Source organism: Oryzias latipes, chromosome 11 (genome assembly GCF_053564925.1).
Source record: "Oryzias latipes strain Hd-rR chromosome 11, Olatipes_Hd-rR_3.1".
Lineage (NCBI taxonomy): Eukaryota > Metazoa > Chordata > Actinopteri > Beloniformes > Adrianichthyidae > Oryzias > Oryzias latipes.
Window position 1 is genome coordinate 8,401,349 of NC_136247.1, and position 15,544 is coordinate 8,416,892.

At 45.5% G+C, this 15,544-nt stretch overlaps 1 protein-coding gene across 14 annotated transcripts; it reads right to left on the bottom strand.

Moving 5' to 3' along the window:
* Positions 1–4,744: 4,744 nt before the first annotated feature.
* On the bottom strand, positions 4,745–14,271 carry glcci1a (glucocorticoid induced 1a). Of its 14 annotated transcripts, none has more exons than XM_078955304.1 (7): positions 13,962–14,271; positions 10,295–10,393; positions 8,822–8,920; positions 8,495–8,647; positions 8,198–8,411; positions 6,446–6,566; positions 4,745–6,374 (listed from the first exon to the last, which is right to left on the bottom strand). In XM_078955304.1, the coding sequence occupies exons 4-7, from the start codon at positions 8,636–8,638 to the stop codon at positions 6,065–6,067; spliced, it is 789 nt and encodes a 262-aa protein (XP_078811430.1). In that variant the 5' UTR covers positions 8,639–8,647; positions 8,822–8,920; positions 10,295–10,393; positions 13,962–14,271; the 3' UTR covers positions 4,745–6,064. The 14 variants fall into 14 exon arrangements, with proteins under 14 accessions (XP_078811430.1, XP_078811432.1, XP_078811431.1 ...); XM_078955306.1 differs by having other exon boundaries at positions 8,822–8,909; positions 13,962–14,268; XM_078955305.1 differs by having other exon boundaries at positions 8,495–8,644; positions 13,962–14,268.
* Positions 14,272–15,544: the final 1,273 nt, after the last annotated feature.

The window sequence follows — 15,544 nt, forward strand, 5'->3', positions numbered from 1 at the left end:
GATTGAACGGAGAACCGGCAGCTTAGCTGAGGAGGCTGGAAGAGCAGAGGATTACAAGAGGCTTTTTGCACTGTAATTTCATTTAAAAAGACTCCCACCTTTGTTTTCTGTGCCCAGGACGGCTGTGCTGGGAGCCCGAGATTAGCACAGAAAAGAGGTGGGGACAAAGCCGATTAGCAGCTGAAACTCTGCCAACAAGGCTTCTCCTGTTGGACGGTCTGTGTGCTTTCTGTCATTTCTGTTTTCGGCAGTTTTATAGTCAGAGTGGAGCAGGTGAGCCGGCAGGTGTCTGTCGCACACGCTCAGAACAGCTCAGACAGGTGTGCGGCCGGACAGAGACACAAACAAAGCTTTCAATCAGCGGAGAAAGCATCCAAGAAGGCGGGAAATGAGTTTCATCAGGACTTCTGCTCCGCTTGTGATGGAGGTCTGCTGCCCCCTGCTGGACTGTTACTCAGCAACTACATCTTCCGTGACACAGGAAAGAAGCAGCACATCGTTTCTTAAATGACATTTCCTGTGGAGTTTGCATGTTCTTTTCTCAGGGCACTCCCACTTCCTCCCAGAGTCAAGAAACACGCTTCATAGGTTAATAAATGTTTGTAAAGTCCCGCTAGGAGTTCTTGTGAGTGTGTGGCCTTGGACAGACTGGTCACCTGTTCAGGATGTACACTGCCTTTGCCCAATAGTAGCTGGGTTGGCTCCTAAATCCCCCAGAAATGATTCAATAAGTTCTAAGGATGGATGGATGGATGGATGGATGGATGGATGGATGGATGGATGGATGGATGGATGGATGGATGGATGGATGGATGGATGGATGGATGGATGGATGGATGGATGGATGGATGGATGTTGCCTGCAGCAGGAGTTAAACCTACTGGAGAAACCATCGCCCACGTGTCTGGCTCATACAGTACTTTATTTCTTTTGAATTTGTTTTCGTTTTTACTTTTGACCATATAAGTACTTGTTTTGAGTGTTTACTTCTTGTAATTCTTTAAAAATACTACTTGTATTGTTTTTTTTTAGCTTGGACTAATTTGTAAAAAGGGGGCTTGGGGGTTAATTTTGTGGACAAACTAGAGAAGAAAGGACAGAAGCAGAAGAAAATAGGGTAGTTACTATAGGGTGACTACAGAGTGTGTACAATTAGAGAATGGCTGCCATCAGAGCAGATTTTTGTTACACAGAGATAAAGACGCATAAATGCCAAGCGGTCGTCTCAGACATCTGTCTGTGTGACCTTTCTGGGATCTGATCTTCTCAATGCCCTGAAGACATCAGTTGTTCCATCTGGAGACAGGCTGTAAACTCCAACAGTTGTTGTCCTGAAAGGGACAGGTCCTCCTGCATTAATGACACAGTCTGGACTTGACTTCTGCAGGACTGAGCTCTTTTACCAAAGACTTCCTAGAAAAAGCAAAACAACATTCATCTCCAGGCTTTAAACTGTAGCTATTCCCAAACTTTGTTTGATTCCTATAAACATGGCCCTCAGAAATAAACTCCATTTACTGTTTGTAAAGAAATCAGACAGAAACCACAAAGACAAAGAAAAGAGTGAAAGGTTAGTAACCCCAAAACTGACAAATTCTTGGATGAAATGGAAGAGCAGCAGAAATGTCTTCATCCACAGAAACATGACACCCCTGAGGAACCTGAACATGGTAGATTCTTAAAGCGGTGTGTGGAGTTCACGTCCAACCTGGTCTATGTTGCAGTTAGAAACCAAATGGCAGATGATCTGTGTCCTCCAGTCAGGCTCTGATGGAAGCGTCCACCTGATTTCTCTCCATTCACCCAATTTCACGGTCTTCTTTCACGCTGCAGCAAAAACTCTGAAATATAACGGTCACTTTTTACATTAAAAAAAACAGTTAAAATCCTTTGTTCTTTTTTAAATGAACTGATTATAGTTTTAAAGCGTTTGGAGTTGATCTTATTTTAAGAAATTCCAACCAGTTCCTCTGAACTCTTTTCCTTTTTGTGAAGATCCTTAAGACGGCTCAACTGCAGACGGTGATCAGATCAAGAACATCACTTTATATACAGTCAGGACCATATATATTTGGACAAAGACACATTCTTTCTAATTTAGTTTCCGTACATTACCACAGTAAATTTTAAATAAAACAACTCAGATGCCATTGAAGTGCAGACTTTCAGCTTTTATTCCATGGGTTGAACAAAAAGATTGCATTAAAATGTGAAAAACTAAAGCATTTTTAAACACAATCCCTTCATTTCATGGACTCATAAGTAATTGGACAATTGACTTCCATGCTATTGCATGGGCAGGTGTGGACAATTCCCTTGTTATGTCATTATGAGATAATCAGATAAAAGGCCTGGAGTTGATTAGAGGACTCGTGCTTGCATTTTGAAGATTTTGCTGTGAACAGACAACATGTATGGAAGCGATTCTGTAGCATAATTAAAAATTAAAGTCAAAACCAGAAATGCTTTTTCAATGCTTAGCTACCATCCTCCCCTCACCCACCTCCTGTATTGAGTCCAAGGGCAGTCCCAGAACGGAGCTGGTCTTCTTCATCAGCCTCTCCAGCCGCTTCCTGTCTGCTGCCGAGATACCGCTACACCATATGTTAATATATATATATATATATATATATATATATATATATATATATATATATATATATATATGCACATATACACGTGTATATATATATATATATGCACATATACACGTGTATATATATATATATATGCACATATACACGTGTATATATATATATATATATATGCACATATACACGTGTATATATAGATATAGATACATGTATATATCTATATATATGTAAATGTGAAACTTTGGTGTAATGGCTGACACTTGAGATCAAACCTCTAATCTGAACAAGGGATACTGGAGATTAAAATACAAGCATGATGCACATGCTGTTCATGTTCTGACTCAGACTGCACGAAATGAGAACAGTCAGGAAGCGTGTGCTGTCATCCCTATCTCTGGCCTAAAGTCTGACCTTCTGGTGATGTCACCTTAACCCTTGAGCTATCTTGTGGGGTCCAGACGACCCCACTCCCAACGTTAACGAGTCTTGGAGCACGTTAACATTGGGAGTTGGGTCATCTAGACCCACTAGACAGTGCGCTGAACCTTTTTTCTTCAGTGATTTGTGATCTTCACTGGCCTCCATGATTACATGAAATCTTTCCACCTTTGTCATGGTAGGGAGAACACGTTAATGTAAGGGCGGGGTCATCTGGACACCACAAGATAACACAAGGGATATTCACCTTTGGGGTGTCCATTGTGCAAAGGTACAGCTTTCAATCTCTGACTGGATGATCCACACAGCTCATTCTCGAATCGAAGTAGCCTATGGTGTTCACACTGGACGAGCAGGGAGGGGCTTCTTCTTCTTTTCTACTATTTACTAGCGCTGTCCACCACCTACAGTTGGAAGAGGCTTTGTGCAACATGTTGAAGTGGTGCAAATCTCACGAATCTCCAGGATTTTCTTTCTCAACTCTATTCTGATGTATGAAAGACTTTGTATCATTGGTATATTCAGTGAATGAAAAGAGATGCCAACCATATGTCACTATGAAATCAGAGTCCCCGATTGGTCAAAATTCGACCTGGTTTAACTTACAAGTCACATCAATGACCGCGCATTTTGTACATAGAGTCCTAAAAATGGTTTTACAAATGTGCGTAGCTGCACATGAACTTGAGGGCTATGAACGCGGAAGCCTGAAACGCGCATTTCCCCATTTGTATAGCCTTTTTTTTTTTTAACCCTTGTGCTATCTTAAATGACCCCACCCTTACATTGACGTGTTCTCCCTACCATGACAAAGGTGGATAAAGGTGGAAAGATTTCATGTAATCCATGGACACCAGTGAAGATCACAAATCATTGAAGAAAAAAGGTTCAGAGCACTGTCTAGTGGGTCTAGATGACCCAACTCCCAATGTTAAAGTGCCTAGGATAGCACAATAGTTACGTCGTCATTTGAACCCACGTTGCCGGTGGGTGATGCCAACGCAGCTTAAAAGACAAAGCCTGGATCAAAATTCACGAGATTTCCACCGCTTTGACATTTTGCATAAAACTCTTTCAGCTGCAGGTAGCAGACAAGCGCTAGTAAACTGTAGAATTAGAAGAAGCCCCTCCCTGGTTGTCCAGTGTGAACTCGGTGGGCTAAATGTGTGTTAGAAATTGACTGAATAAGAGAATTGGACTGAGTTGAGTGTGAAAATGACTTGCCCCCAGCTCCAACAAAATACATTCAATTCAGTCCCTGGGACAGGAGAATCTATTCAACACTTTAAATGTTCAGTGTGACACCACCTACTATGGATTGGTCAGTTTATAACTTGAATAACTTGCACTACAGTAAACTTATAATGAAAAACAATTAGGGTTAGCATAAAGATCTTAATAAAAGGTACCAGAGCTAGAAAGGTTATTCCGATAAATATGACAGAGTATTAGCTGTTTATTTCTTAAAAGACGTCTATGGATTTTGGGCTTTTTGGGGCCAGCGGGTACTTCCTATTTGGGACAGTAGGGGAGAGGAGAGGGGTTACTCAGTCCAGTTTCCTCATACAGTCAATGGCTTAAGAATAGCGCTGTCCTCAACATGCCAAGTGTGAACATAGCTTTAAAGAACGTCAGTGGAAAAAGCTTCACCTAAAGGTGCGTTCACCTAATAAATATTAACTGAGGCAGATTCAGACAGAAACAGCACAAAGTGGACCAGACAACCAGGTTTATTGCCATAGTGCGTAAAGGTGCATTGGGTGGGGGGCAGGAACACAACCTCCGCAGGCTAATTTTTGATTTGTGGGTTTTCCTTGGAGCTGCCTGCTGGTCCTACTTCCAACCTCCTTAGGAGGATGAGGTGATGGGAATGGTTTCGCTTGGAATGTGTGCTTTGGGATGGAGCTGGATGCAGAGCAGACGTACAGAAACACAGATCTGAAGCTCTTAAACAAAAACAGAAACTTCCCGTTCGACAACCATCAGCACAGCTTTGTCCAGAACGTTCGGTTTCCTGCTCCAGTTTCTGTTGAACTTCTAACTACAGATGCCAGAACGATAAAGAAATTCATGTTAAACGTCAAAAACACAAACAAAAATGGTTGAAAATGAAGCAAACACCAGCTAAACATTTTCACTCTGACTGCTCCATTGTTAAATTTGAATTCTAACATTTTCAACTGTGATTTGTTCTGATTCTGTCAAATTAGAATAATCATGAGTAAAGCCGGCACTGTAGATGCTTAATTCTGATTAGATTGATCTGAAAGTTTCGTTTTTCCTGCAGGAAACTTCTTTAAAGACGTCCTGAAAGAAAGGCTCTCAAATCGAGCCCAACTTTTCCTCTGGTCTGCTGTATCTACAGGTGTGACAGCAGTTCCATTGGTCCCGTTTGACATAAGTAGTTGCTGCAACTAAGATTAACTACAGATGTTCCCAAATGCTGCATCTCCAATCTGCATTCACGACGGTCCAATTTCCCCACTCGACCTTCTCCACAGAGAGTATTTATCACAAGCAGCAGGAGGAGGAGGAGGAAGAGGAGCTGCCCCCGGTCAGAGTGTGCTGAAGTCACCAGAAGGAGGCACTGCACTCGGGGGGGCAGATGCAACTGAAGCCAGATCAGTGACCCAGAATCCCCCATCTTCCTTTACTCTTCATAATGTATTTAGATAACTCTCTCTATATATTTATCTATATATGTTTGCAGCTTATTTATACAGTGAGAACAGAATTGAACATATAACTTAATCAGAAATATACTACCACATTAAGATGCATGCCCCACCCCCAGACCGCCTTGCCGCGGTGCGTTCACGAGCCCTCAGACAGCCTGGCTGTCTGCGGCACAGAGCACGAGTCTTGGTGGAGTCGGTGGGGTGGACCTCGGGGAAACATGGTTGCTGTGTCATGCAGAGACAGAAGGGGTCGGAAGGGGTCAGCACAAAGACCGTCCCCCCTCCCTGCCAGGACAGTGGGTTGCGGTGCTCACTAGGAAGGGGCCAGGAGACAGAGTCCAGCTCTGCTCAGGTTTAGCTGATGGCCGGGCTGTCCTGCTCAGGCTCTGCAGTCTCTGAGGGTGAGGGCTCCACGGGGGGGTCGTCTGTGCTGGTGCTCGTGGAGACCTGAGTGGGGGCGCCGTGGAGCGAGGACGCCCCCTGTAGATGTGAGGCAGACGTACCGTCCTGGCTGGGCTCCAAGACCGCGGCCCGGCCAGACTCCAGTTGCAGCGAGCCAGGCAGTCTGACGGGGCAGAAGGCGGAGCCTGTGGGGATGAAGTTAACCTTGTTTTTGTCGGGGCAGGAGAAGAGGGGGGCAGACGGTGTTGCAGACTGTCTGGAGCTGCAGAGTGGAACAGGAAGAGTTAGAGATCCTGTTGAAGAGACCGACTGAGGCGCAGCAGATCTCCTCACCTCATTTCCTCAAAGGCTTTGATCTTCTCACAGCCCTCAGGAGGCTCCCGTTTGAACATGTAGCTGTTGTTGGGTTTGGGCGAAGAGGCGAACTTAGGCAGAGGCGAGCTGCTTCCGCTGTCTGAAAACAAAGAGATGCTACCGTGTCAGGCTGCAAAAAAGCTACGCACAGGAAACTAAAGCTTTATAAGATGCTTAAAAGAGGCAAAATAACATGTGGGTCAGAGATCCTGACGTGCGTTTTAAGCAGCAAAAGTCCTGAATAATGATAAACATTTAGGTAAGAAAATTAACAGCAAAACCAGTAGATGTAAAAAGATGCAGAACAGAATAGGTCTGCAGTTTTATATTCAAGAAAATCTAGAATATCCTGGAAAAAAAGGTCATTTTTCAGAGAAAATGAATAACTCTAAAAAATGACCAAAGAGAATTCAGAGAAGACAAAAACTTTTTCCCCACTCATAGTTAGTGGTCAGGTGAAGCCATATAACCCAAGCCGATACAAAAGGGCTGGAATGGCAACTTGTGACCCATTTGCCTGTAATCAACATGAGGTCTTGGAGTTTCTGGGCTCCCCACAGACTCTTGCATCCTTCATCCAGTCCTCCACTGACATTTCTGGATCTTAAGTCACGGGGAAAGCTAAAAAGCTGTCCAAAGATCTACGGGAAAACAGAACTGTGCAGAACAGGAAGATATCCAAGGAACTGAGAATGCCAGTCAGTAGTGTTCAAACTTTGATCAAGACGTGGAAAGTGAGGGGTTCTGTTGAAACCAAACCGCGGTCACAAAAACCTCTGCCAGAACTGCCAGAAAAATCCTAAGATGTGCAAAAAACAACAAATCAAACAAAAAAAACTACCGGTACACAAATAACTTCTGCTGTGATCCAGGACTCTCTGAAAAACTGTGGTGTGGAGGTTTCAAGATATACAAAAAGGAGGCACCTGAGGAAAAATGGGCTGAAGAAAGCCTTTCTCTGTGCAAATGCCACAAAATAGCTGGCGCTTCAACACACCCAACAGCACAGAGACACGCCTCCAAACTCCTTTGGAGTGATGAGACCAAGATTTAACCTTTTGGCCACAACCATAAACTAAATTTGGAGAGGAGTTAACAAGGCCTGTGATGAAAAGAACACTGTTCCTGCTGTGAAGCACGGAGGTGGATCGATGATGGTATGGGAATGTGTGAGCTACAAAGGAAACTTGATGACGAATGCAGCAAGTTATCAGAAGATACTGGAGGGAAACTTGTACTCTTCAGCTCAGAGGCTGCACATGGGACGCACTTGGACATTTCAACATGACAACCATCCAAGGCAACGTCCAAACTTCTGGGGTGGCCGTCTCAATTTCCTGACCTCAGTATTATTGAGCCACTCTGTGGAGGTCTCAAACGGGGCAGTTCAAGCAAGACAACCCAAGAATTGAAAGGAACATGAGGTTTTCTGCCGAGAAGAACGGGTTGCTGCACCATTGGAGAAAACAAAGAACTTCATCCACAACAAGAGACTTCCAGCTGTTATTGGAAGGAAGCAATACAATGTATTAAGAACAGGGTCATTTGGGAAGTTTCTATTAATGGCTTCACCCAAACACTAATTATGAGCAGAAAAAAAGTTGTTGAAATTCTCTGAAAAATGACCAAGAAATCATCATTTCTTCCAGGGTATATAAACCTATAAGTACGACTGTAAGGATGTGCTCGTGACATCATGTCGACGAAATACACGACCACACACGTGGTTACCTCCTTTGTCGCGTTCGTACAGCAGGTCCTCTGTGGAGTACGGGCTACCGTCGTGGGATCTTGGTGGGCAGGCTGGGGAGGGACACGGCGACAGGCTGGAGCAGCTGCTGGATCGACCCGGGCCTGATGGGGTCTGAGTGTCAGCGCTGCGGGAACTGCTGCTGCGTTGCTGTGGGGGGAAGGGGGCCCGGCGGCCGTCTGGGACCTCCAGGGACTGCAGAGACCCAAAGGAATGGGACAGAGTCGGACCAGAACCTAGTCCCAACTATTTAAAGCAATGGGGAGGGAAAAGCTGACCTTGAGCTCCTCTTTTTCACCGTTGTCTTTGATGAAGACCTTCTCCAGCTCGTGGTTGATGCCCTCCATGCTGCTGGGAACCCTGGAGATGGAGGGCTTTGGCACAGAGATGTTGGAAAGCGGCATCTGAGCCGACCTTGACATGGAAACCTGCTGTAGTCCACACACATTTACAACAGAGTGGATCTCATGACATCTGAGACTGCAAACAGAATGGGTGTGTGACCAGAACACTCCCTGTCTGTTATCCTTAAGATGGCTGCAGCGTTTTATCTCAAGTCAGACTTATGTGCTGCTGCGGGGACGTCAGAGGAAGGGGCAGCTCACCTGGGTGTGCAGCAGGACTGCAGGGAGAAGTGGGTTAGCGCTGCAGGAGGACGGCTGGTCCTGGTCTCTGCTGAAGCCTCCTCTCTATCTGACGATGAGCTAAAATCAGAACAAACAGCTGACAACAGAGGAGCTTTTCTTGCTTTGTTTTTAACAATATCCAACTATAGTTTAAGCTCGACAACACGGTGCATTTTAGAATGTAGTATATAACATCGGAATCCCATGTTATATGTTTACTTTTAAGATAAAATTAGAATTTTTGATAAAAATTAAAATGATTCAAGCCTGGACTGGCCCCGCTTTAAAACTCAAACATGTTCTAAAAATGTTCTCTTTTCTTTTTGAGCTAAATGAACATCTCTGCAGACTCCATGTTGTCTAACATGGATATCTTCCTGCAGGGCCTGAACCTTCCAGCAGGTGGCAGGGTCACCTCTGGTGTCTGAATCTCTCAACTCCCATCCTCACATCACAGGGTCAGCGTGGCTCCTGTTCAGCAGATCGAATGAATGCGCCTGCATGAGAGCCGCTGCTTCCTAAAAATAGACCATTTTCCATCCAGATCTGGTTGCAAGGTTTGGCGCCGCCTGGCGTTGTGGTCTGCAGGAGGAGACAGCGGAACTGCACGAACGGCATTCAGGGTTTTTGCATCCTCGTGGATTTTTTTTTCTTCCTTTTTAACTCCATGAGGCTGGCTAAAACCAGAAAGGGAATGGAACCAACAATATTCACTAAAAAAAAGGCAGCTTGTTGAAAAGTAGCCTGTTTTGAACAAAATCAAAATAATAGCAGCCCACCTTCACGACGGAAATTTTTTTCAATTTATGAGAGAATATTTTTTACCTTTTATGTTATCCTTTTAAAATATTACCTTTCACGAATGAAGATTAGATAATACATAAGATTCATACCTCCAAAATGCACCACAGCACCTAAAGTACTGTCGTTAAAGTATGAGCAATATGCAGTGATGTCCGTCATCACAGATTCATTGTGTGATCCTTCCAACAAGGTTTGCCATGAATGGCCACATTTGTTCACGTTGAACACATACAGTACTATTTGAGTTTTTCTGATATTTCTTTGGTGTTTTTTAATGCAATTTTCCTTTTTCGCATACTTTTTTCACATCATCGTCTTATCATGAGCTCCACAATGGACTTGTGGTGTGTTTCCTCACATTTGTTCGTTTCTGTTAAAAAAAAAAGAAAAGGTGTTTGAAGACGTCATTGGAGCTAAAACGGTTTCTTTCCATGACCTTCATGCTGGTTTGATGGCATTGTTGGGTCTGAATGGGCCCCTCCATCCTCTTTGCAAAAGCAGGTTTCTCCACTTGTACTTAGTACGAAGACTGGGAGGCTAAAGAAGGTTCTTTTCCACAATTACTTTGTTTTTCCTTCACTGCTGTTGAAGCAGCAACACTCAACTAGAGCTCACATGAAGATGGAACTGGAGCTCCACCTCGCCTACCTTTCGTTCAATGCGAGATCCCCATGGGCGTCAAGATGCTTCGCCCTGTGAGGAAGCCGCCACCGATGGCGCCCCGGAGGCAGCTGAGCTCCACAGCAGCTGCACACAGACGCAGAGAAAACAAACCTCACCTTTGGCTTTAGAGAAAAAGCTGGGGGTTTTTTTATGCCTCATCGTTCTGCGCTTCATTCTTCATAGAGATCTGTAAATCTGTTTTTTCTGTAGATGAACGGTCCAACACACTTCTTCAAACTGATATGGCTCGCATCAAATGCTGGTTCCGTCTTGTTCCACACGGAAATCCGGTTTCTAGCACGATTAACTCCTGAAACTGGCCTGTGGTAGGGAGAGAGGCAGACTCCATGGAGTCTTTACTTAAATGTGATGAGTCACAAAAAGATGAGAACATTTTGGTGAAATACTAAACAGAATTTCAGCATCTTTAGTGAAACACACTCAAACAAATGTGTGGATTCTGACAGTGACTCTTAGATTTGTGGAACGCAGATCTTAATGCACCCGAAATGTCTGCGCAGCTGATTCTGGGCGTTTGCTGTTCTGAGTGCTGCGGGAGCAGTCTAAGAAGCTGCGTCCTCCAGAGATCAGGGATTAGGCTGCAGAGGCTGGATCAAAACTGCTCTGATGATGTAACTGCAAAGAAGATCAACATAAAATAGAATAGAGCGGGGCTGCACCCTTGCAGACACGAGGCCAGGCTGCCCGTCACCGAGACCTCACAGCGATCTTGCTTGAGTCGTGGCTGCAGCTCCTCAGTGTGGGCGCTGCTTCACCTTTTAACACCTTTCCATCGGCTTCTCCTTGAAGGATGCCTTGGAAGGTTGCGCGAACCTGTTGTTCCTGAGAATCTCCAGCTAACACAGAAACCTTCACTGAAGGAGTCTGCTGCATTTCCTCAGGCTCCTCCCGCACATTTCCAGAAAATGCAGCTTTCATGTTTATTTTTGTTTTGACTACATAAGTTGTGTGCCAGCAGTTGTGCAAGTTCTGAGTTCAAATTACATGATCTGGATGCATCTTAAGAAGCTGGGTCACAAGGTACCATATTTTTGGAGTACAAGGTTTTTTTGCATAGTTTGGCTGGGGGGGTTGACTTGGTTTAAAAAAAACAAGAATAGGCTCATCTGGTTGTTGTTTTCCCACTAACAACCACTAGAGAGCACTGCAGGTGTGTGTATCAGTATTTGCTACTGACAGCAACACAGAAGAAGTCTGCCCAGTCTGCTGCCATGTTTATTGAGCATGTGGTACGTGTTGAAGAATGTGCCTTTAGACCATAATCTTCACACTGGACAAGCAGGGAGGGGCTTCTTCTTCTTCTTTCTTTCGCTACTGTAGTTTGTTTCAACTCTGCTTTCAATTCACAGCTGGCACTTCCATCAATTGAAAAGGATGGCGTCCATGCGACAAAACGAAATCTGGATCCCTGATTGATCAAAATTCGACCTGCTTTAACTTTCAACGCATTCAACGGAGCCACGTTTTGTATATAGAGCCCGAAAACAGTCTTAACAATGTGTGTGATGGCGAGAGTTTTGAACGCAGAAGCCCAAAAACTGCCTTTACGTTAACACTGGTCACTTGAATGCACGTTACTGTGGGCGGCACGATCGTAGCTTTGCACCGCGCATGGGAGAGGTGTTTGGAAGTGTGGCGCTTTTTTCCTAAAAGTACAACTTGCATATGATTTTTTTTCTTCTTTATTATTCATTTGTTGGCCACTGCAAAAATACCATGGGCTCAGACCAATCATGCGGCAGTGGCTCAGGAGGTTGAGCAGGTCGTCCAATGATCGAAGGATGGGCGGTTCGATCCCCGCTCCCCCCAGCCAACTGCCGTTGTGTCCTTGGGCAAGACACTTCACCCTCCCTGCCTCCAGTGTGGCTCCACTGATGTGTGAATGCGTATGAATATCCCAGTGATGGTCAGAGGGGCCGTAGGCGCGAACGGGCACCCACGCCTCTACCATCACCAAGTATACATGAGGAGTGAATGAATAATGGACAGATTGTAAACGCTTTGGGCGTCTGGAAAAGCGCAGATAAATCTAATCCATTATTATTATTATCATGGCAATTAAGGAGATTCGCTCCGAAGCTACGTTCACAAAGCCCTCAGCACGGCCAATTCAGGCTTTCGCATTCAAAACTCTCACATAGATTCGCACATTTCTAGGACCGTTTTCAGGCTCCATGTTCAAAACCCTCTGTCATTGAACGCGCATTGAAAGTTAAACCAGGTTATACTTTAACGATCAAGGACTTGGATAACCCTTTTAATTTCAGTGAAGTGCCAACTGTTCAAAAATCAATCGTGGAGGAGAAATAAAATATTGCAGGTTATGCTCAGCCTGTATTAATATGACAACAAATTTGTCACATATCGGAATAGAGCTGTGAAAAATACATTCCTGGAGCACTGCTTTGACATTTCACAACAAGCCTCTTCCAACTGTAGGTGGCAAATATGCGTTGGTAAACAGTAGAAAAAGAAGAAGAAGCCCCTCCCTGCTTGTCCATTGTGAACATTATGGGTTAAACGTCACACACCTGAAGTGCCTGCTGCTTGACGGTCACCTCAAACCTGCTGGAGCAGCTCTGATCAGATTTTAACAGGTATGTGTAGCTTTGGAAGTCTTTAAAATTCAGATAAATGTTCCTAGAGGAGGGAGCTGCTTACATAGCATCTGAAAAAAAACATCAACAGCCACACAGACCCCACTGTGGGTGAAGGTCACCTACAAGAGAGCACCTGGCGTGAAGACAGCATCCTTTTGCATAGTAGATGCTGAGAAGGGTGCATGACATGTGCAGCTGCTCTCCTGGTCAGCTTGAAGGCGTCTGCTGTTTCTGTGAGCCTCGCTTCCACAGGACACCCACCCAGGACACCTACCCACCCACCCGCCCGCCATCACCACCAGCAGCTCCTCTGAGGTTCATCTGATGCTTGTTTACATTCAGTCGAGGCTCAATCCCCCACCAAAAAACACTGTTTCCTGTTGGAATCCTGCTGACAGAAAACAGAGCATCCTCCTGCTGACGTCACCCCACTGGGAGCCGCGTCACGCAGCCCCTCCATGTTTGAGTTATGACCTAATTACTTCGTTAGCTAGTTAGCTTAGCCCATCCGCCGGAATCCCATAGAGAAACATGGGTGTTTAAATATTCCTGCGGGGTAAACGCAGAAATACGACCCCCACAGCTGCGGTGCGGCCCTCAACCGAAACCCAAGAATGTCCTTCGCATTTCGGCTATCATGTCAGCAAAATAGCCTCACGACCGCTCGTGAAAATGGGGCTTTTTTATTTTTGGGCAGCCGCGCAGCTCGGCTCACCAAAACAAAACGTGGCGCCGCAGCTGCTTCTTTCTGTTGACGTTGTTGTTGTTGTTGTTCTGACAAGCCCGCTCTTGTCGGAACCAGAACCAGCTCGCGCTATGCTAATCCTGAGCCGATGCGACGGTCAGCCCAACTCTAAGCACCCGAAGAACCCGGAAACGCCGTCCGACTGAGGCAGCCTTAGCACGGCAGACCGACGCGCCGCGATAAGCAGCCGGAGCGGCGGAGCCACAGCAGCTTACCCCGCACTACGGACTCAGAGGCCGGGGTGATGCCCTCGGCAGTTGGGGGTGTGTTGGTTGGGGGGATCTACCTCCGTCCGCCGTTCGAGCCGCGTCTGGTCTGTTCGAGTGGATCGGCGGAGCTGGAGCACCGGGACGTCGTCGGTCCTACGTTGCTGCTCCCGGCGACGGAGGACCCGCCGACTCTGGTGTTTATGGGAGGAGAGGTGGCGCACGCGCGCGCTGCTGATGCTGACAGCAGCCCGGGAGTTTGTGGGGGTAGTTATCAGAATGATGGAGGGTAATTAGCAAGTTATTAATGTAAGTTATTAGTTAATATCAGTTCCACGGTGGCCCCTGTAGTCGGTGCTGCGCTTGCCAGTCCCACCTGTGTGACGTAGTGACGCAGTGGGGGAACGTCACTTAATCAGCTGTTCATCAGAGGTGGGAAGCTTATCCCAACTTTGTTCTCGGGCAATATTTTTTTTTAGTTTGACTGAGCAGCTGCACCTTCATGGTTTCTCTCCATCCCACCTGCATCATCAGCACCACAAACAACCGGCTTTGGCTCTTCCTCCTCTTCCTCAGTAGTCTGTTTCTCAGCTTCCTCCACATTCCATTCATACTGTCGTCTCTTTGGCATTCATTTTCTTCTCCTTGCAGAAGGAAGCTGGAGTTGGAGCCTGTTCAGTCACATACTTTTCTGCTGTGACCTACTTCCATTAAATGGACCGATTTCATTCCTTTCTGACAGGTCATGTTTAAATTAATGTTCCGTCATTTTGCCGCGTCTTCTTGCCAGATCAGTCACTGCGGTGACATCTGACCAGGTTGGTGCTGAAAAACCCAATCTGATAAGTAAATTGTAGTTTGTGTGGCATTTTTCTGTTGATGGAGGACATACATTAAGAAAATTCAGCTAAAAAATTGTCCTTCTGAGTATTTCTTTATTCAAATCGTTGTGTGTCAAGAGATGAAAAATGAAATTTAACATAAAGATTGTATTTGTGACATAGAAAAACACAGTGGGAGGTCCCAAAGCTCCCCACTTTGCTCCACAGTGATTGCTTTGGGTTACAGACGACTAGATCGGCGGCCGTGGTGCAGCGGTAGGGCGGTCGACTCATGATCGTAAGATTGCAGGTTCGATTCCCGCCTTGCACGCCCATGTGTCAAAGTGTCCTTGGGCAAGACACTGAACCCCACCTTGCCTCTGGTGGGAGGTTGGCGCCAGTGTTCGGCAGCGGAGCCGCCATCAGAGTGTGAATGTGTGTGTGAATGGGTCTGTGACTGTAAAGCGCTTTGGGCCTTCGTAAGAAGATAGAAAGCGCTATATAAGTATACGCCATTTACCATTTATAGATCCATGAAAGTCTTCGCTTTCCTCGTCTGAGCTGGCATCCGGCTCAAAACTGTATGACTGTATGGCTCCAGTTAAGCTAGCCATTGTTGTTGCGCCTGTAATATTAGGTTGGGGGTGTAAACAGAGAGCTCTCAGCATCGGGGGGTTGCTCTGCTCCGCTCCAACAGTCCAGCCCACAACTCAGAGGTGAATTTATAATAACTACAACTCTGCAGAAACCCTTTTGTTGATTTTGGCAGAAAAAGAAAAGAAAATTCATAATTAAAAGACCACTGAGAACGCTTTTAAAACAGATCTAAAGATGCAGATAAA

Bases quoted from the DNA above. Each gene is read 5' to 3' on its own strand.
- glcci1a (XM_078955304.1), bottom strand. From the start codon at position 8,638: ATGTCAAGGTCGGCTCAGATGCCGCTTTCCAACATCTCTGTGCCAAAG. The intron at 8,412-8,494 runs GTCAGCTTTTCC...GGGTCTCTGCAG, and splicing joins GTGAAAAAGAGGAGCTCAAG to TCCCTGGAGGTCCCAGACGG. The intron at 6,375-6,445 runs GTGAGGAGATCT...TCCACTCTGCAG, and splicing joins AAAGCCTTTGAGGAAATGAG to CTCCAGACAGTCTGCAACAC.